The 21,571-nt window shown below is 40.3% G+C and overlaps 1 protein-coding gene across 1 annotated transcript; it reads left to right on the top strand.

The window, feature by feature from the left end:
- Positions 1-110: 110 nt before the first annotated feature.
- On the top strand, positions 111-9,705 carry usp18 (ubiquitin specific peptidase 18). The gene is made up of 10 exons (XM_031313468.2): positions 111-513; positions 1,451-1,547; positions 2,609-2,745; positions 2,820-2,899; positions 2,993-3,127; positions 4,012-4,107; positions 4,180-4,341; positions 4,436-4,567; positions 6,675-6,718; positions 7,561-9,705. Exons 1-10 carry the CDS (start codon positions 459-461, stop codon positions 7,631-7,633), a joined length of 1,011 nt encoding a protein of 336 aa, XP_031169328.1. The 5' UTR covers positions 111-458; the 3' UTR covers positions 7,634-9,705.
- The last annotated feature ends 11,866 nt before the right edge of the window (positions 9,706-21,571 follow it).

The raw sequence follows: 21,571 nt of genomic DNA, 5'->3' as shown, positions 1-21,571 counted from the left end.
TGGGACACTTGATGGAACTGAGCCATCGTTAAGGTTATCAATTTCAGCTGTGCTTTTCCTACAATGACAAGTCAAAAATGTCTGCTATGAAAAAGGTCCATTGGCGACACAAAGTGAGATAACGCAAATATCACAAAAGGCGAATGAAGTTACCGTCATTTTGTGTTAATATTGTCGGTTAATGTATCCATTCTACAGTCTTCTGCGCATGGCAACTTTTAAGTTTCGATTCCAGCAAAGTGACGAACCGAAAACTGTAAAAAAAAAAACGAAAGTGAACCTGAAGCTGTTGTGACGGTGATGTTAACTGAGATGAGAGGAGCAGATTCATTCTGTAAAATACACGAAACGTTTGACTCCTTTTAGTAAACCGGCCGATGCTGAGCTGGACGAGTCTTGCTGCACCTTAGTTGTCTTCAGACCTTCAGGAAGTTTACTGACAGTGTGAAGTGTGTGCTATGCATTCAAGGATCTGCAATGCTTTCTCAGCTCTTATTATGAGAGATTACTTTGGTAAGTAGACCACATTCATCCCTGCAATGTACAGTAGGGCTTTTCCGAGGCTGTAATTGTATTGGACTGTATTGTATTGGTGTTTTGTAATGTATTGGATGTGTAAATAAGTAAATAAAATGGGGAAATATATAAGTAGAACACTATTCAATATAATGCAATCAAATTTGAGTACACAGAACTAAGTACCATACAGAAACTAAAGTAGCAGTCGAAGAATGCAGGGCTTATGTCATGTATTGTCATGTATATGTCATTCAATTCATTCTATTTAATTTGTAATTTTGTAATTTGTACAGGGTGGTTTCTAGAGGGAGGAAAAGTTAAAATATTCGACTTTAGACATTTCACAAAGGGAATAAAAAAGAGGTAAATAACTTATTTTCTCCCTAAGGTTCCTTTGGGAGGCCCTTTAAGAGCTGACCAACACAGGTTGTTCCTCAGCTGTTAAAACAATATGGCTGAATTAAGATCTGCATGGCCCCACCACAACCTGTAACAATGCAGTTTCTTACACATAATGTGTGGTTTCATTAGTGAGTTTTCTACTATTACGGCAATTATTTTTCTCTTCACAACCAATAAATCCCTCATGTGCGCAGCAACGACATAAAAAACTAAATACTGCCCTTGGATCTGTGTAAAATAAACATCTGCTGTACATAGGGCCTTTAAATCAATAAACCAAACACGTCTTCCTCGCTCTGTCTTCTATAAAATGATTGATTTGCTTATTTTAATACTATATGTAAGTGAGGTGGGTGTTCTGCACAGTTATATTTACCTTTTAGCATGAGGACTTTACAGTTTTCTTTTGTGTTCACACATGCAAATGTCCGCTGGCATTCTGGGGCCCTAAAGGTAGGCCATGGATAACATGCTTGGTGCAAGTTTTTAGTGCCTGGGTTATTTTGACGTTTCTGATGGTCTGTCACAGGACTGAGAGGCCTCACCAACTACCATCTGTCCTGCTGTGTCAACACTTTGCTGCAGACCTTCTTTGCTACCTGGGAAATAGGAGACCTACTAGACAAGTAAGACATTTAAGTTTCATATTCATTATGACCCTGACTTATAAAAACAATAATACCTTAATCACTGTAAGTGTGTGAGGGACCAGGCAAGTCAGGCAAGAGACACAGTATAATTAAAGGGTTTTATTTACCCAAATCTAAACGGATCGCTTTAAGGGTAAAATAGTGCAGCTCTTTCTAGCCTTCTATCATCTGAGGTCCAAATCAGAACTTGGGCTAGAAACAAATGAGCAATGAACACACAGGTGACAAAAGAGACAAGCAAACACACTATACAATAAACAAAATTAAAAGGATAACATTAACATTATGTGTAAATAGTTTCCCAGTTTAATCCACAATATTACTTTGCTCTGTATAATTTAAAAACAGTTTATATTAAATAAACATATAAAGTTATATGACTTATATTTTGAACTCCCCTATGGATCCTGATGAGTTGGTTCTGCCCAATTAATCACACCTGTTGTATAAAGGCAAGTCAACACCCTAGGTTCTCTGTTTTGCTGGTAGAATGCCACATCACAAACAGGTAACAAACAGGACCAAAGCAGGAATAACTACTAATGACAAATAACATCTGTTTTATGATATATTAAACAATGTGTCATGGCTCAACTTGTAAATTGTTATCAACATCTGTAACAGGGTAATACTATTTTTCTTTGGGTTGAGCACTTCAGTGACAGAAAACAGACTACACGCAAGAAGAAATGACTAAAGACATTTATTATACAAAACAACAATTATTTAAACAGGGAACCACAATGAAAATGCTGTTCTATACCGTCGACATTGAACACCACTTCATAATAATACACAGGCTAAAAAAAAGCACACCAATGATAGGGTTTACAAGCAGTGCCACCACCACATATTCCCTTAATAAATAATCAGTGAAAATACATAATTACTATAGATATTATTGAATAAAATGACAGCAACCTTGAGAAGGAAAGCGGGGAGCACACAGGTGTCAATCTGGAAACAAGGCTGCTTTCCTCATGTGCCAAAAAAAAAAAAAAAAAAAAAGATAAATGACGATTTATTAATTGCACAAGGTGGAAAGCAGCTAGTGTGACAGAGGACAGCGTCCCCCTGCAGCTAAAGAGAGTTCTCACGGCCATGAGGAGGGACCACAGTGGACCCGTTCCTCATCGTGACTTCCTCCACTCCCTGGACAGGAACTGTGTTCGACGTAAGGAAAAACAAACTTACAAAATATTGAATATTGATGTGGTTTATCTTCTGACTTCTGACAATGTTTTGCAGTTAATACGCAGCATGATGCTGATGAGGTGTTTCTCGCCATCCTGAACTTCATGCAACAGCAGATGGATGACAAACCTCTGGTTGGGCTTCATTCATGAATCATGATTATTTGTTATTTTTCCACCTGTAAGGGCATCATCTATAGTGTGCTTGCATTTGTTTTCCCTTGCCAGGCTCTTGAAATCCAGAATCTGTACAAGATTTCTGTGGAGACGTACCTGCAGTGTTCAGAGTGTCCCTCCGTCCAGACTCTGACGAGCTACCTGCTCAGCCTGCCTCTGCATGTAAAGGAAGATCACGATTCTCTGGTGATGTTTTTTTTTTTTTTTTCTTTTGAAGTGAATTGTTTTTTTAAGGAATATTTCGACATTTTGGGAAATATAATCATTGGTGTTTTTTTGACAAACGTTAGATGAAAAGATTGATACCACTCTTGTGTCTGTGTACGTTCAATTGGAAGCTACAGCTTGCAGCCAGTTAGCTTAGCATAAAACAGAGAGAAACAGCTAGCCTGGCTCTGTGCGAAGGTAACAAAACCCCCCTTCCAGCACTCCTCTTATGCTAACTAATCAAAACGTTATGTATGTTGTTTAATCCATAAAAAATCAGAAGTGTATAACGACAAAGTCGCTCCTCCTGGCTAAGAAGTAATCCTGCACATAACTGCACAGATTGTACAGATTAAATACACAAAATGTAACCTGTTCAATTGTGAGAATGTGAGGTGCAGGTAGTTGAATTTTCTTTACTGATCGACAGTGCTGGGCTAGTTGTTCCCAGTTCTTATGTAAAGCTTTTAGGGGGGGAGGGGTTATGTACCCGACTATTTCTTTGCCAGGAGCAGTTGCCATGAAATAGTCCAAAACATAACCCCCGTAAAACAACAAATTGACAATTTACACCTCGGTTTATGTTCTGTTTGTGCTGATAAGTGGATTTTGTTATCTTTTGGACAGAGTCATGCTGGCTGTTTCCACCTGTTTCCAGTCTTTATGCTAAGCCAAATGGCTGCCGCTACACATTTACCCTTCAGAAGTGAGAGTAGTCTAAGTGGTCTCAACTTCTCATCTCAACTTCTCATTCTCAACTCTCGTCAAGAAAGCAAATAAACATATTTTCTAAAATGTCAAACTATTACTGTAGATGTCCCTGAAGTCGAACTTACAAGTATTTTTTACATTAACCTTTTCAGGAAGACTGCATGACCTCCTTCTTTGAGCATCAGGAGCTAAAGGGCATAAATTGCTGCTTTTGTGCAGAATGTGGCAAGAAGACTCCATCTAAACAGGTGAGACTTGGTTTAAATGCTTCCCATAAAGTATGGATCAAACATAGTGGAACATCTTTTTTTCTTTCTCAGGGTGTCAAACTGCTATCCCTGCCTCGGATCTTGTGTGTGCACCTGAAAAGGTATCGCAATGGCCGTGGTATCACCCGAAAACTTGATTGCAGGGTTACCTTTCCAGAAACCTTTGACTTTTCTGAGACTCTTAAGGAAGCGTTCTCTACAGACTTTGCCCAGGTACTTAAAAAAAAAATAAAAAAAAAAAAATAATAATAATATCTGCACATTGTATCTTTTATACAATGTTTTATAAGTTACTTTGTTCTTCCAGAATGACTGCAAGTACACATTGCATGCAGTGGTAGTGCACTCTGGAAGTGCAGTGTGTGGGCACTATACTGCCTACGTTCGTAACAGGGAGAACCAGGGTTGGTACTACGCAGATGACAGCCACATGAAACGGGTACGTTCAATCTGACAAAATCTGTCTCACTTGAATGCAATTTATATCTGGCTTGTAAATATTTGTAAATGGAACACTTTGTAATCAATCACAAACTTCCATTTAGATCCTTGTTTTAAAGCCTTTGAAACGTTTTGCATAAATAGGCTACTGTATATCTTAAAGTGTCCCTATTATGAAAAAAAATCACTTTTTCTGGGATTTGGGGTGTTATTTTGTGTCTCTGGTGCTTCCACACGCATACAAACTTGAGAAAAAAAAGTGTGTGTGTGTGTGTGTGTGTGTGTGTGTGTGTGTGTGTGTGTGTGTGTGTGTGTGTGTGTGTGTGTGTGTGTGTGTGTGTGTGTGTGTGTGTGTGTGTGTGTGTGTGTGTGTGTGTCCGACCGAAATATATCAGATGTTTGAGCAAGATTTCTGCTCATGTCCAAAACTTTGTGCACATTCAAAATACAGTATATCTGTGATTTGGAGGAGTCGTGATATTTTGAGGAAAAATATAGTTTATAATAGGCTATTACAAGAATAAAGTCATATTTCAGAAAATAATCTATACCTGCACCATAGTCTGCTGTGCATTACGTGATTTCTTTGCTGATATGGTAGATCTCAGACCTTCTGACAGACACCGAGCCCCGTTTGGGTCTCTGGTCTCTGAATGGGACAAATAGTTTAGCTAGGGAAGTGGCTGAACGCTGCTATACATCGGAGGTGGAAAACCGGAACTACGGCAGAAATACACGGAGCACAAATGCAACACATCTGCCGCAGCATGTCCACAACTGAGCGCGTCCATAAACCTGAAGCTGCACAGCTTTTTACAGAGAGAGTGAACACTAAGCGACGCACAGGTCTGCTTCAGAGCTCCGTGTGTTTGAGTCTTAACCGTAGACTGGAAACGTCACATCACAGGAACTTCGAACTAAATCATTAGTATTGCGCTCCTAAACTTTGTGTTGAAGGCATCAATGTATTAGACTGATTTGGCTATGAGTCCTCTGAAAACTTCACCTTTCACAGCTTTCCTCGCTTAGAGACGATTGCTAGGTGATAGCAACAAATACAGCACGGTCGGACCCCGCACGTAGCTGCCCGTTCTATTCGCCTCGGAAAAATAAACTGGACAAAGTTACATTCGGGGCTACACTCAAAACATTTGGGGCTGAAGCCCCGGCAAAATCGGCTGATGCCGCTCCTGGTGTAAACCGGGACATTTTAGCGTCCCAACAGGCTTTTGTCGGGACTCGGGACACGCAATTCAAAATCGGGACTGTCCCGGTCAAACCGGGACGTCTGGTCACCCTACCTTACCTAGCTACTGCGCATGTGCGACTCCCAACAAAGATGGGATAGAAGTGTGATGCCTCACTTTGTAGCTAAAACAGAGAGCTCAACACACAGGGTGAAAAGAGGAGCTGCAACAATATGCAGTAAAAAAAAATATGGTGTTTTTTGAAAATGAAACCATGTAAACCTATTCTGGTACAACTTCAAAATACAATTATGAACCTGAAAATGAGAATAATATGGGCACTTTAAAGCTATAGTGCGTAGTTTCTGTCGCCCCCATGAGGAATTCTAAGTAATGATGACAACACCGTCGGCGCGTCCACATGATGAAGCCTTCCGTGATCGCGCACGCGCCCCCACCCCTCCTCCACGCAGTTGCTAGTAGCCAAGGAGGACACGGAGGATTAAAAAAACATGGACTCTTCAGAAGAGGTCATTATCTTCACTCGAGCTTCTGCGCAGGAAAGTCGCCTGACGACACAATCTTCTGAACATAGCCATACTGAGAAATACAGAGAGAGTTGTGTGGAGCTGATAGTCTTAATTAGCTTTGTAGCAACTCATTTGGCAATGGCTTGAATGTAACGGATGTTCATAAATATCAAAACGTTGCGCACTAAAGCTTTAAGTATAACTTAAAACTACCAAAAGTGCGTGTTGAGATATGTTGTATCTGAAATGTCAGGTTTTCTCCCAAAACCATTATGGGAAAATACAGCTTTTATTCTCCACTTGTTCAAGAGGGATTTTTTGTATCACTATAATTTCGTTTTATGCAAACTTGTGATTATTTTGGTCTTTGATTTGCATTCCACAACAGTCCTCCTGGGAAGAAGTGCAGACAACATATGGAGGACATCACAGGTAAATTGCTCAACATCAATGTTCATGTCTTGCAATTTTGATAACAGTGCATGAGGATTATGGAGTCCTCTTAAAGGACTACTGCCTACTGCTCTTATTTGGTCACACAATTGAGAGTGATACCTATCTTCTCAAATTCTTGGCAAGAAAGCAAATAAATGTATTCCCCAAAATGTCAAACTTTTTCTTTAATTCTGAGAAAGATATGTAAAGGAAGAATTAAGTCTCTGAGCTTAATACAGAGAGCTAATCAGACTTTTAGTTCTTCTCACATTAACAACTCTAGTTCTGTGTTCAGCCTCATCTAAAAAAAAGTCTTCTTCCCACCTTCAAAAAATGTGGAATACAGCAACCAATGCCTTCAGCAAATAGTAACAAAAACAATGTGACTCCCATATTATCCCCCTTAAACTAGCCTCCAGTTGCTTTCAAGATTTTTATTAATAACATTTAAAGCCTTAGTTAACATGCTTGACTCCTGCTGCCAACATGCAGCTTTTATCTTCCTACTGTACTTGAGGAAACTGCTTCAGATCTTTAGACAAAGCCTATATTGTCTGTTCCTCAGTGAAGATTAAAGACTTAGAGGTGGTCATGTTTTTGCCATGAGTGCTTTTTAACCTTTTCAACACATAAACAGAGGAAGTCTGTTTTGTCTATCATGTTGTCTTGTCTTTTAGCAGCTTTTGCCCAGCACCTTTTATATTCACTTTTTATTCTTGTTTATTGCACTGAAATGTGTTCCTTTTATCCCTTTCCAACCTAACAAAGCTTAACTTTGATTTGTACATTAGTCTTAAACTGTTTAATGCTGTTATGTTTTTATTTTTATGTTTTTACAGAGGCACAGCATACATGTTAATGTACAGAAGAGGTTCGAAAGAGGAGGTACAACAACCTGAACTTTCTGGCTGAGTGGATGGATGCAGATGAATTATACCTGGGGTCATGGTGCAATATTGGATCAATATGGAAACTATTGGAATTTTAAGGGATATAAATGTGTTTTTGCTTTAAATAATGTATTGATATTTTAGATTTTATTGTACATGGTGAATGGTTTAATATTTAATGATTTTTCTGAGCTCATTCAGATTGGACATCAGTAATTTCTGCTAAACACCAGCAGGTGGCGTTGAAGACTCAACACACCGACAGGTTTTCCAACCTCAGACCACACACAATGTGAACACTCTATGATACTAGGGGGGTTGGTTTGGAAAGAATGCTTAGCTTAGATATTCACTGTTTGGGGGGGAATAACTCCTATTGGAGTCGGTGTTCATTTCCCTGACACTGCTGTAGCTGTATGAGTCACTCATGAAGAACAATGAAGTAATTTCTTTTATCATTTGGGCTGCCAAAAATAGCAATCTTTTTCAGCATCTCACTCTTATTTTATGTATTGCATTTTCTCACCACCTGCAGACCCTTTAACATGACATACAAAAACTAATTTGAAATGACACACCTTAATGTTTTTTTGCTCTTATTGATGCATCAACACCAGCATGCATCTCCCGCCACCTGAGCTCAAAATGAATGTGCTTTAAGGTACTGAGAAATGCCTGTTCTGTATGTATCTTAAAGTAAAAATAGGTTCAAGGTCGCAGTTACAGCCAAAGTGCTTAAATGCTTGGTATAGGCTGTCTGCAGAGCCTCTTAAGTTCCCACTCGCTTCGCCAAGAGTCTGGGGACCGTGTGAAATGGTGCGTATGTGCTGCAGAGCTCTGACAAAATGGAACATGTCTGCACAGGGCCACAGGCAGCAGGCCTAATGCTTAGTCATCTCAGTTCCATGCGGCAGAGGCTCAGCTTTATATATGGGGGGTATCTTCCTCCCACATTTACACCAAAGACCAGGGCTCGATGTTTATCTAGATTAGAGTCAGTGTCACATTGAGCTCTCATCTGTTCCTCTGACATGCCGTTTTTACACGATAGCAAATGTTGAGATTAGAGGGTATGGGATGTATTTACAAGCAATGTAATGCATCGTTGTTAGTTGTGGAAGACTTGCTCAGATCATTCAATTAAAGCTGCTATAATCAATATTTTTATCTTAAAAGTCTCAAGTGAAAGGGGTCGCTCGTTGTGACGAACTCGCAGAGAATTATCCCCTAACTGCAGTTCCTCAGCTCAACGGAGCTTTTTAGCATCTTTCAGCTCATTGTTTTGGTTTTCTGGGTTGCAACTGTATTTCACGCTCACTGCTGTTTTTACCGCAAAAACTTTAAACTCTAGAATATCCACTGTAATGCTACCTGTTCAGCACCAAATGGCAGACTCATTTCCAGTAATATAATAAATTGTGATAATATAACACTTGGAAAGGGGCCATTGTACTTTTACTTTCGATTTTGTTAAAACCTCTGTACTTTGACCTGAGTACATTTTTGAATGCAGTACTTTTACTTGTAAGAGTGTTTTACATTGTGGTATTTGTACATTTACTTAAGTAAAGGATCTAAATGTTTCTTCCACCACTGTTTGATTATCATTATTAATGCATTAATGTGTAAGCCGCATGATGTTTTAGCTAGTCGAGGTGGAGCTACTTCATTTATTCTACATACTGTTGGGTGGTTCATATTTTATTTGTAGACTAATCTGAATATAATCTGACTATAAACTTAAGCTGCCAGGTACATGTAGTGGAGTAAAAAGTACAATATTTCTCTGTAGTAACTTTCCACCACCTTATAATACTCAGTGTTTGTGTAAAAAAACACATTTGGTATATGCAGCCCCATTATCCAGACTGAATGTGGACAAGTAGGTCAACTGAAATTTTAACAAGAACGGATTCTTCTCTTTGTAGGGTTTTAATCAATAATTCATGTTGTATGACCATGTGTTAAATAGCCTAGATGTTAGACGAGCACCTGCCCAGCACCACCCTGACAATGACCACAACACTAACAACGCAATAGCATAACATAGGCAGCACACCCCAAGGCCACACGAATAAAGTCTTACTGAATGTCTGGACGTCTTTGTTTCTTCCCACGCACGTGTCACATGCATGTAGTCTTTGTCTCTTTTGTATGAGGTTGAGCTCTGGCCCTGGATGCGGTTACTCAGACACTTTATGGCAGATCACAATCTCTGCAATTTAGTGTTTGCTCTTTATCTTGATCAGGTGTTAGCCAGTCAGTCAATGACACTTTATGTTGTATTGTTTTGGCATATCATTTGCCAGCAGGGATAGTGATTGACAATAAATCTGTAAGCTGAGGCAGATATATACGGTGTGAAGAGTTGGCACGTAGGCTAAAATGATATTCCTCAGGCTTTGCAGTGTGGCAACTCTTAAACTATTTTCTTTGGAGAATATATTGAGGTCCAATAATGCTTTTTTCGTCACTGTTGATGTGTGTTTACCAGTTACTAGGTGAGCACACCACTGTGATGCATCAAGGAGAAAGAATTTGGCTATTTGAGAACCACTCTTAAATTTTCCCTTTTTTGTGTGGAGGATTTCACAGGCTTAGATAAATGCCTATGCCTGACTTGATATTTTTTTGAAAGTGACAGCCAGCCAGCAAGTATTCCAGCCATAATCTTATTTTATGTCACTTGTCAAAGAATAGCCCTCATGCTGTTCTGCCATACAAAGGCAGAGAGCAGTAAAGTTAAACTGTGATGATATGAGATGGCAGTTACTGCTTCTCCGCTAAACTAGTTAGCTTTAGCAGGAGTTTAGCTAGGTTTTCTTCTCTATCATGAATGGGTTTAGCTATATCCTCATTTAGTTATGTAGAACAACAACAACCAAGATGTCAGTTCATCAACATTGATATTTATACAGATAACAGCTTTGGAAAATAAGTATATTTAATTTTAGCAAGCTGTGGCTACCTCAACAGCTAGGTTTTAGCTACATTCTGTAGTAACTGCAATTTTGTACATGCTGTTTTCATGGAAATTATACATTTCTATGGCATAAATACTCTATATGTTGAAAGAATGAAGTTACTGCATTTTGGCTTTGCAGGGAAGTGTTGAGAGCTGCCTGTTTCATTCAGAATATACCGGTTTCCTCTTCTCGTTTTGTTATTACAGCCCTAAAAAGGAAGTCATTCATGCACTCTCTACACAGTTAACCTTTTCTGCTCAGGACAGAGATTGTGAATGGTGGCTGCATGCATTTGCCTGTTAAATTGGCTTATTGCAGGAATGCTCCCCTATGAGATAACTCTAAGGGAAGATGTTTCCCCCGTAATGTCTAACTGCCCCTCATCTGCTCCAATCCTATACAATATATCTAACAGCATATCTTTAGAGGCTTCAGGGGTGCCAAGCCTGCTCACGGAGCTATACTTTGATTCTCTTTCGCTCTTTTGTGTCCAAAGTGCATGCCTGGTGACCATGGTGAAGTCTGCTTTTATAAATAGCAAACAAGAACTGAAGGCAAATGTCTGCTGCTTGACAATATGCAAAATTTCCATAAAAAGTGGTAAATTAGATAAAGGAGCACATACCTGAAAATGTATCTGCATATTTCTTCATAAAAAGAAAATCCTGCGTACTTTAAATTACCTACATTCCTAATTTTAGCCATCTTGGAAGGTTTGTCTATGATCTGCATTGATTTGTCACCTGTAACCCTCACCTCTAATTTCAAAATGGCTGCCCTTGGCTCATATTTAGGTCATAGCAGTGCTTTTATGCTTTAGGTGTTAACGCATACATTGATCTGTAGATATACTATGGAGATTTCACTGGAATTCGTAGTATGAGCAGTCGTGTCGAGTAAAGAAGCCTTATCTTTCCCCAGTGAGTTCATAGAATTTCCTCTGGTAGGAGAAGGGGAGTCTGGTCAACACAAAGTTTACCTCTCTTCAAATGTTCAGTTGTCCGCCCCAAGTTTCTTGGCAGTCTGAGCGTAATAAATACAACATCTGCTGAGTTTTCTAGGAAAAAGGGATGTCGAACAGTCAAACGTGATATAAGTGAACAGGAAAGAAAAAGTGTGGTTCAAATTTGGTTTGGTTTGGTTTGAACCAGATGATTCACTTTCATTTTGGTCAACTCTAAATGGCAAGTGACAGTACCATTTAGTGGCTAATGATACATATTCAATCTCAGTTTTTTTCAGGTTATTTATATTTATTATGAAGTAGACTTCCAACCGAGTGGAGTCGGCAGCATGTTACAGATGTTAGTTCTCACAGGAGGTAAGCGCAGGCCCCTTGGTAATTGTGGTCATGACATGCAGGGATATATGACCTGATGCCCCTCCCTTGTCTTCATAGCTCTGTCGTTACCCATCAGTTAGCTCTTTATCTCAGCTCCTTATCATCAGACTCAGGATCCAGAGAAGATCAGCCGTCGTCTCAGAAGCCTGGCTGCTCAGGTTACAGGTGAAATGGCTTTACTGAGGGGGTCCAGGTAACTGTCTGTCTCTCAGGGTGTGAGCATCCTGCCTCAAAGCTCCTGCTCTGACATGCACAACACCATATTTGTGCACCTCCAAACTGGTGGCCCTTCCACCGGTCCTACCAGTATGAGTGTCTTTTTCATTACCTCTGACAAGGAGGTTATGTTTTTGGTTTGGTTTGTTTGTTTGTCAGCAGGATTATGGAATACTACTGGCCCGATTTTCATGAAACTTGGTGGAAGGGTGAAGCATTGGCCAAGGAATGACCCATTACATTTTGGAGCAGATCCGAATCACGGGGCAGATACACTTTTTTTTCCACTTTCGTTATCATTGCGAGATAGGGCATGGCCTTGGTGGAGGTTTGCACTCTCCGAGTGCCCTTCTAGTTTATGATGTGATATGTTGGCATTTTGGTTATGCAGTGCTATGCATCAACCGAAGAATCATAATTGAATGTCACTCAACTTAACTCTTGTTGTGACTTGTGAGAAACCCTCATTTGATAGTATCATAATAAATCTTCATCTTCACATGGCATCCCTCAAATTAAAATCCTCCTTCTCTGGTCTCTCACTATACAAGAATGAATGGAATTGCACCTTGAGGCTAACCACTGCCTCACCGTTCCAGCTCTCAGCTAGTGATAAGCTCCCAACAACCTGTTAACTGCTGCAGACACACATTTCAGCTGTGCTTGTGCATGCATGCCAATCAGTTGCTACATCAGCACCCAGTTAATGATTTGTACAGTAGGAGAATAACCTGACAGGTGGATAGCGAAACTGGCCTGGTTGCAAACAATGTTTTTTTTTCACTTCCCCTTGGTGCACCTTGCCATGTTTAGGAGACTAGACCTGGGTTCTGCTGTTTAGTCGCTCTGTTATATGGGCTGGGCATCTTGAGAAGTGAGCTATCCATTGTCAAACCTCATTGACCTGCTCTCTCCTTCAGCTTCTCCTATTTCCGCACAAAGACTCTCTAATGCCAGGTAGCTGGCTCTGGCATTCCTGTTGCATTCCACCATGGGGAAGTTGCTGGGATCAGGATGAAAAATGCCTGAAACAAAGGCCTACTCTCATTCACAGGGGTTTGGGTTCTGTGGGAAAGTCCAGCCTGGACAGAGGTTGGATGGCAGAGGAATGCAAAGCGGGGCATAGCTCACACAGTCTCTACGGCACAGACCCAAAGACACATTAACAAGGTAGAGGTCTTCTTACAGAGAGGAGTCAACCCTCATGAAAGAGGATGATAGGACTCTGGATAACTGCAGTACATCCCTCATTTATCATGTTTGCAGACAGTTTAGTCATCCGTTCTGCAGACATGATGGGTAAGACTTTGATTGGATGTCTGGGTGGAAGCTCTGTTCATATCCCCTCAAACCTTTTCTGGCATATTTCCTCTTATTTAATAGCAACAATAGAGAGAGATAGCATGCAATGAAACAGTGGTTCTCAACCTTTTGGGCTTATGGACCCTTAAAGAAAAGGTAGACATTTTGGGATCATCATCTGGGGACCCCTTCTAGATTTTATATTATTTTAGGGACTCCATGAGAGGTCCCATTTTGACCCAGCTACTGCCATAAAGGACATTGCAATTGTCATGGTCTTTATTTCTATACTCTTAGCTGAAAATAAATGACAGCTCCTCTTACCATTAATTTATCATAAATTATTTCACTACTAGCCTTTTTATTTGTAAAGGTATGAAGTCCATTCCTTTACCACCTAATGGGGAAGTGCCTGACCTCGTTTCACCCATCCGCCCCCGAGTCATATTTAAACCTCGGCTTGTGAAGATTTACAGAAGAATTTACTGTCAAAGCCTTTTTACTCTCCCACAACAAATACCAACAGAAATTCCTGATAATGCATCTTCATCTACGGGGGAGAGAAACTCAGTGAGATGAGGTAAATGTAGGTACTTTTAGATGACAGTTGAACATTTTGCAGGCCAGACTCTTTTATATTTTAGTGGGATTTATTGATCTAAGATTGCAGGTAATTGTTTTTAGGCATGGCAATGGTGGTCAGTCCATCCATTTGGTTCAGACTGAAATATCTCAACAACTATTAGATGGATTGCCATGAAAATTTGTACAGACATTCATGGTACCCAGACAATGAATCCTGACTTTTCCTCTAGTGCCACCATGAAGGTGACATTTGTGGTAATATCTTAACCCTTGTGTTGTTTTCCTGTCAACCTTGAAAAAAACACTTTTTTTTCTCCGTCTGTTTTTGCTTTTTCCAACGTTTTAAATTGTGAAATTTTTCTTCTACACATTTTCAGCGCTTATTTCTACGTCCCATTTTTTTCTGATATAAAACAAAAATTAAAAACGGGTCAATGTGACCCGAAGTCAACACAAGGGTTTAAGAACTATTGGATGGATTGCCATACAGTTATGATTTTAAATTGCTGCAAAAGAAATGAAAAATATGACATTGTCTATTTGTGCTTTGAGAATTGACTTAAAATGAGGCTGTGATTTTTTTTTTCCTGATTTTTTTGACCTGCAAAACTAAAGAGGTTCCCATTTGAGCAAGTTAGCATATTGATGTTAGCTCAAAGCACCACTGTGCCTAAATAGAGCCTCACACAGCCATTAGCATGGCTAATCACCGCTAATCAAAAATTGATTTATTGAATTTGGAAATAAAAAACTTCCTTCTCTCTCTTCATGATATAACCCACACAGTAAAACTGGACTACAGTATATTTCTGAATGTACAGCAAAAACAATGCTAACCTCAGTGGTTTGCATTTAACTAATTACGTAACCACAGATCACAACAATGGGCAGGAAGACGTCCTGAGTATTGTCAGTATGAATAACATCAGTAAATAATCCTGCAATTTCCACATTTCACACAGGTTCCTTTACCTGTAAACTGTTTCTATCTCTGTGAATGAATGTGGACAGTTGTTGATAAAAGTTTAGTTTGACTTGATTATTTTTCTCATGGAGATAAAATTGCGGCTGAGCACACCTAAACAGTAAAAGCTGCCATTTATTTATACTCTGAGCCATGGCCTGCTATCAGCTCAGGCTATATATCATCTCCAGAGTCTATACGTAGTGTGTGGTTGTGGGGCGTTGGAGATGGAGTATGTGGGGAAATGAGAGATCTATTGCAGCCTATAGGCCCCTTCAGATTCTCTGATGTGGCTTTAAGACTTCCTATGAAATGCAAGGCCTTCTGGGATAGCACTTAAGTAGTCTCCAGAGTTTTGTGAGCGTGTTTTGAGTGTGAATGAGTGCATGTGCCTCTATCTTAGTGTATCAAAGTGTCTTTTCCACCAACATTCTTATTAAACCCTCTCCTTTGATATGTGAGGATACAGTTGGCTAACTGCGGCTTTCCAAAGAATCAGGGAGTGTCGCTACAAACGAAAGGGCACAGTAGACTATATCGCACAGGTGATTTTCCTTCCGGGTGGGGTGTGTTGATAACACATGGAAGGCTCTGCCTCTGAATCTCACTTCCGCCTGACATATGTGAAACGCTAAAGCACAATGGCATTACCACTGTTTTCTCATGGGCTGTTATCAGTGTTATTCAAACAAGGTGCTCATGAGACAAACAGTGAGCTATTATCTTCGCTATCTCCAGTCTGTTGCATTCCTAACTGTCTGTGATGCATTATGGAATACTTTAATGTATAATAAGTGAGTTTAGATGAAGAAAAATGTTAATGTTGAGGGATATTCAATACCATTTTTTATGCTTTCCTGCCTTGCGTTAAGTGAATAAGGCTGCTGAGAGGCCCAGCCCCTCTCATCTGCAGCCTGTTATGGCGGAGCGGGAGGATGACATCATATTGGTCTCGGAGCGGCAGCTGGTAATTGGCCCGCTCTCCTCCTCCAGCGGCACGGGCCAAACAGAACACACAAGTGGAGCCAGGCAATGCAAGTCAGATGCACCGGGTTTTTCCAGAGTGGCTGGTGGGGCCTCAGTGCAGACTGAGAGCCAAGAGGCCTCGAAGAGGGGTGCACCAATCCAACTGTAAATGTCAGAAATGAATGAAGGGCCTCAACTCAAAATGAAATCTGATATAATGCGCCCCGGGCCAGCCTGTTTGATCTGCTGTTCAATCCACTGCTGTAGTTGTTCAGATAACTGCGCCTATTCTCCAAGATATGACATTGCAAAAGCATTTTTAGAGAGCCAACGTCAATGAGCTCAGCCCACACAAAGTTCCATTACAGTGAGACTGAAGTGCTGCGCCTCTGGCCTGCAGAGGAGCCAGTGATTGTTTGTAATATTGAAATCAGTGTGCAATTTCTCAGTTTTGAAGAAATTCATATGCCTCGCAATGCGGATGCATTACTGATGATAGATGATGTAAAGCTCCACAAGGCATTATTCTGAAATTCCTAACACATGTGAATAATGGCCAGAGGATGAAACATCTGGAAATAAGATTAAACCTCTGCAGGTTCAGATATGTGTCTTGCAGACAAAAATCCCATCAGCAGGACAATAACATGCAATCCCATTTTTTTAAGCAGCTATTTGATGTGGGAACGTGGGTAAAGCCTAATTGGCTGCAGTGGATCTGTGAATGAGACCTGGTTCTACCCTGTGGCCAGTCTCACACATAGCATATGGGCCGGGCAGAGATGTTGGATACCTCTGTTCTAACAAAACACAGTCTTTATCTTTTATAGAGGCTGATCAGTCATGCCACCATGTTTCCTGCAATGTGGTGGTTGTACAAAAAAAAACCAGAGGTGTAGTGATCTTCTGATAACATAAGTGGAGGACCACATAAACCTCTCTGTTATCATCTAAAAGAACAGTTGTAAGAACTTGTTTGGTGTCTAATGCCTGTGTGGGAAAACATTTGTTCCTGTTGTGTCAAAAGAGGGTGCAGTGCTCAGCGTGTTGGCACGTGCCCGTCCGCCTGTCTAGCCCATTGTTGTTTCCCCACATCAGTGACAGATAAATGGGTGTCAGTTGTGAACAGAAGGTCACATTGAGCTTGTAGGTGGTGAGAACATCAGAGTTCCTGTCACGGCTGAGATGCAACTCAGCGTCTGTGGGCAAAAATGACTGACTTAGCAAAAAACTGCTCTCACTGAAATTAGGCTTTGAATGCTTTCACTCTCAGTGCCATGTCATGTACTGCACTTAGCTGTGAAGTTGTGCACTGCAGTCACTCAACGTAGGTATTGTTACCATGATGAAAACAATGCAATCTTTCTTGCATCTTTAATGGATTTCCTGCAGAGTTTTAGTATATTGTGGCCTGAAAGATGATATACAGATTGGTGATGCATGCGACAAAAGTCACTCTCGCTTTACTGTGAGGCTCCTTAAAGCCCCTTTTTTAAGGCACTTCGAGAAAATCAAATGGCACTTAAAGCGTCTCATCTTAAAGCAGCATTAATTGATTTTTTGGCCACTTGGGACAGTGCAACAAGCTGTAAACCCAACAATGACTTATCACCTTCTAAAGTTGTTGCGATCAGCATGTTAGCAAACAGATGTCTATATAACCCATTCTCACTCCCAACTCGTCACATACTGTATGGCCTCTTGGTCAGGACCCATTGGCGTCACGTTTTTAACATTCTGGGTACCCCTTTGGCGTAATTTTTTAACGTGCAGGGTATGGTTACATTTAGTAAATGTAGTGGTTTGGGTTAAAATAAGTATGTTTATTACGTAACTTACATATGTGACATTAGGCATGTAAGTAGTTAACTTACATTGGTTACGTGTGTAAGGTAAACTGAAGGGCGCCCTGTGCTTCAGTATAAGATCATAAGACCATTGTCCAAGCTGCCGTATTTGACCAGTTGGATAAGAACAGGTTGCTGTTTATACTGTCACTGATTTTGAGTCATATTTCTAGTCCATAGTCACTGTTTACAGTCTGTGTGGTCTCCAGCAACTCCTGAAGGAAATATCTATCTTTTTAGCTGCTAAATGTTCCACTATGTTCACCTGCTAGTTGCAAACTGTGTCTGTCAGCTGTTTGTTTTTTTAGCTTTTTAGATAAAAAATGAAGTGGATACTGAATGAAATTGTGATGTTGCAGGCTGTAAAACTAAAACAATGAGCTGAAAACACTTAGAGCTGAAATGGAAGTGCAGAATTGTATAATAATTAATGTAGGTTCGCATTACAAGCAAAACTCTTCACGTAGCCTAGTCATTTTATACATATATTGTTAAATATTGATTAGTGCAGCTTTAATGTAACAGCAGAAATGAATAAATTAGGAATGACTAACAGGAAGAGAAAAGAGAGGGATTTTAATATTCAAACACTCAAAAATATATTATTTTCAACATATATTTGGCATATAAGAAGAGATAACTGTACTAATAACACAGAACTTGGAAAATCCTCATCTTTAGTGTCCCTACATGTATTGTAAATAAACCTTTCAGCTCTTGAGAGAAGTGTTTGTGGAAGCATTTACACAATAACTCTGGTTTTGCTGGTGTGAAACCCTTTACTATGATAATAATGACTTAGCCTTTTCATTTCCTATCACAAATCATCTGAGAACAGAAGGCTCATTTTGAATGGACTGGTGGTTGTGTAAACTCCATTCAAAGAGCTGGTCAAAGCTTTTTTGAAAAGCTCTTTAAATGTGAACTTAAGAGGAGAAGTTCCCATGTTTTTCATGTTTTTGCTGCTGCTGGTGCACATTTCCCAGTACATCCTCTCTGCCTCTCAGCTGGTGAGCTAGCTGTCGAGGCAGAAACTGCGCCGGAGGGAGGAAATGATTATAGCATAAGGGAATGTGTTATCACTTTCTTCCTCATGTGCATACTCTCTCAACCAGTTGAATGACATACTGTGTATTTGAGTGTCTTATCTGTAAGATGAGAAAGAAGCACATTTCACAACTTGGACAAGAACGACACGTGTCCTCTGCATTATTTTTAAGAACGCGTCTGTGTGTTATGTCAGGACATTTAGTCCAGACTGGACATGTCCAATGAAATATCCAATGTCATGTAGGCATGTGTGGCTGCACAGTGGAAAAGTCTATATCATGTTCCCCATCCATCAAACACTGCTCTCTGGAGGAAGCAGACCCAGCTGTTGTTGGCCTTTGATACCTTTGTTGTTCCTCTCTGTTGAACCGTGATAGTCTGCAACCCTCAGCTGCTACTGTAGCTTCTCACCAGCCTGTTAGTTCACTTCATTTTACGTCTGTCTGCCTTAAAAAAGCCTTACTTATTCTTTCTCTCACAGCAATAACTTGGTCAGTCAACCTGGCCAGTTGACTTGACTGATATTCACCTTCCGTGCTCATCTCAGCAATGTCTGCTAACTAGCAGGTATAGTTAACTACAGAAACAGACAGTAAAGTTTGGGCAACCTAAAGGGCACAGGGACACATAGTATCTACAAACAAAATATATTGTTGTTTATTATTGTTTTTACATTTTCAATTACAGGATCAATGGAAAAAGTGGGTAAATTAGCTGTTGTTAAGGCTATCTCACTAGCTAGCATTAACTATCCAGACTTACATATTTCCTTGGCATAATAATTGTTATATGGTCAGGTAAGATCTAAAAAAGTTAGATTCTGGTCTTAACTTAATTTTGATGTAATGTGCAGTTAGTGCAGTTTGACTTTGTAGGGCAGTATAGATGATGTTGCAGCGGAGAGTGATCTTAAATACCCTTACTTACCTTCACCATCACTGTATTTGTGATAGCCTGAAACTGAACTCAGGAAACCCTACAGAGTGCAAACATATACGGAGCCCTTCACATCTGAGAACACATATCAATTTGACTGTCGGGACTGCAAAAGGGAAGAGAGAGGAGCCGCACCTTAAAAGCCCTGGCAACTTTTCATGTCTCGCAACCAGCCGTATGTGTCAAACTTCTCCTCCCACGCTGCACATTTCACACATTCCTCAAGAATGTTTGCTTTTTTACCAGGTCGAGAGAATGAATCCAGTGCTGCGTTGTGTGTCTCACCGGCTTTGTGCAGCTTTTGGAGATCATTCTATTAGACAATTTCATCTTCTTGTGCAATTCGTTCTTTGCCTAGTCATCAGTTTTTCTGCAGTCCAATTGAAAATCTTCCTTCTCCCAGTGAGTATTTATGTCTACATGGGCTAACCATAAAGAGAGCCTCCCTGTGCTTTCATTTCCTTAGTGACAGTGGGAATCCTGACCAAGGGCTTGAGCTCTGTCTGTTGCTCTAACCATGACATATGCCTCACTACTTCCTGTTATCAATGATTACATAAGTTTCGGAAACAAAGGCATCCTAGCTTGTCAGGGAAGCAGCCAGCTGAACCCTCGATTTCCATGAGAATGGAATAATTGCAAGTTTTATAGTGACACTGAAAAGGGGAGTCTTTGCATAATACCACACTCTGTTGAAGGCTGTTATTGTAGGATCTGTCTTTACAGAATGCCAAACTATGCATCCTTGTTTAAAACAAGGCTAAATCAACAGCTATGCTAGCAGCTCTGTAAGGCTGGCACAGAGATGCTTTAAGCTAAATGAATGCTAATGTCAGCATGCTAACATGTTCACAATGGAAATAGTAACATGCTGATGTTTAGCATGTTTAATGTAGTATACTTAGTTTGGTGTGTTAGCATGCTAACGCTAGTTGATTAGCACTAAACACAAAGTACAGCTGAGGCTGATGGGAATGATGTTAGTTTTGCAGATTGGAAAAAAAATGAAATTATGGGGAAAAGTCAGGGAATCACCAATGTAATTAGGATTCATTGTCTGCAGAACCATGAGATATTTCACTGAATAAGTGAAAACTGATGTGTTGGTGGCACTAAACGTAAAAGTCAGAGGAACACCAAAGTCATGATTTATTTATATTAATATTATATACTTTGTTTGCACTCTATGTCTACTGCGAAATGTGATGTCTTGCATGCATATGTGCATGCAGTATGTAGGTCATTACAATTGGAATGGGTTCCCAATATGGACAGTGCTGAGTTTGCAGAATGACATTGCTGGAACTTCAGCAGAGTTCCCTGGGGATGAGGCCTCGGTCCTGGGAAGCTGTGGCCGAGGATCAACTAGATCATCGCAGCTTTAGGCCGCAGCAGCACTGTGAACCTTCTTCTTTCCCAGCGTGGGCTGACATTTACTAGTATATGTCCTGTTCCTCCCTGACTTGGTGGGAAGAATCAATGACTTTAGGCAAAGAGGAAAAAGTTTTCTCCTGGGAGGTAACTATAATTAACAGCCCCGATAGACTGCTAAACAAGGAATGTTGGATCAATTGTCATGTTTCCAGGATTGTGAAATGATTTTGTGTGTGCGTAGCATGTCGTATCATGATCAGTCTAATCCACCTCTCACAGCTCGGGGGGCTCTTAGCTCGGTAACAAAGCCCTGGTATCTGGGTCTGCAAGGTTGTTATTTGATTAAAACTATTCTCCAGGTTTTGATTTCAACTGCTTTGTCTAGGGTGGAAGTACTGTTTGTGTTTTGTCT

Source organism: Sander lucioperca, chromosome 20, assembly GCF_008315115.2.
Source record: "Sander lucioperca isolate FBNREF2018 chromosome 20, SLUC_FBN_1.2, whole genome shotgun sequence".
NCBI classification, from domain to species: Eukaryota; Metazoa; Chordata; class Actinopteri; order Perciformes; family Percidae; genus Sander; species Sander lucioperca.
The sequence above is the reverse complement of the archived record's forward strand: the minus strand, read 5'-3'. Positions and strand labels throughout refer to the sequence as shown.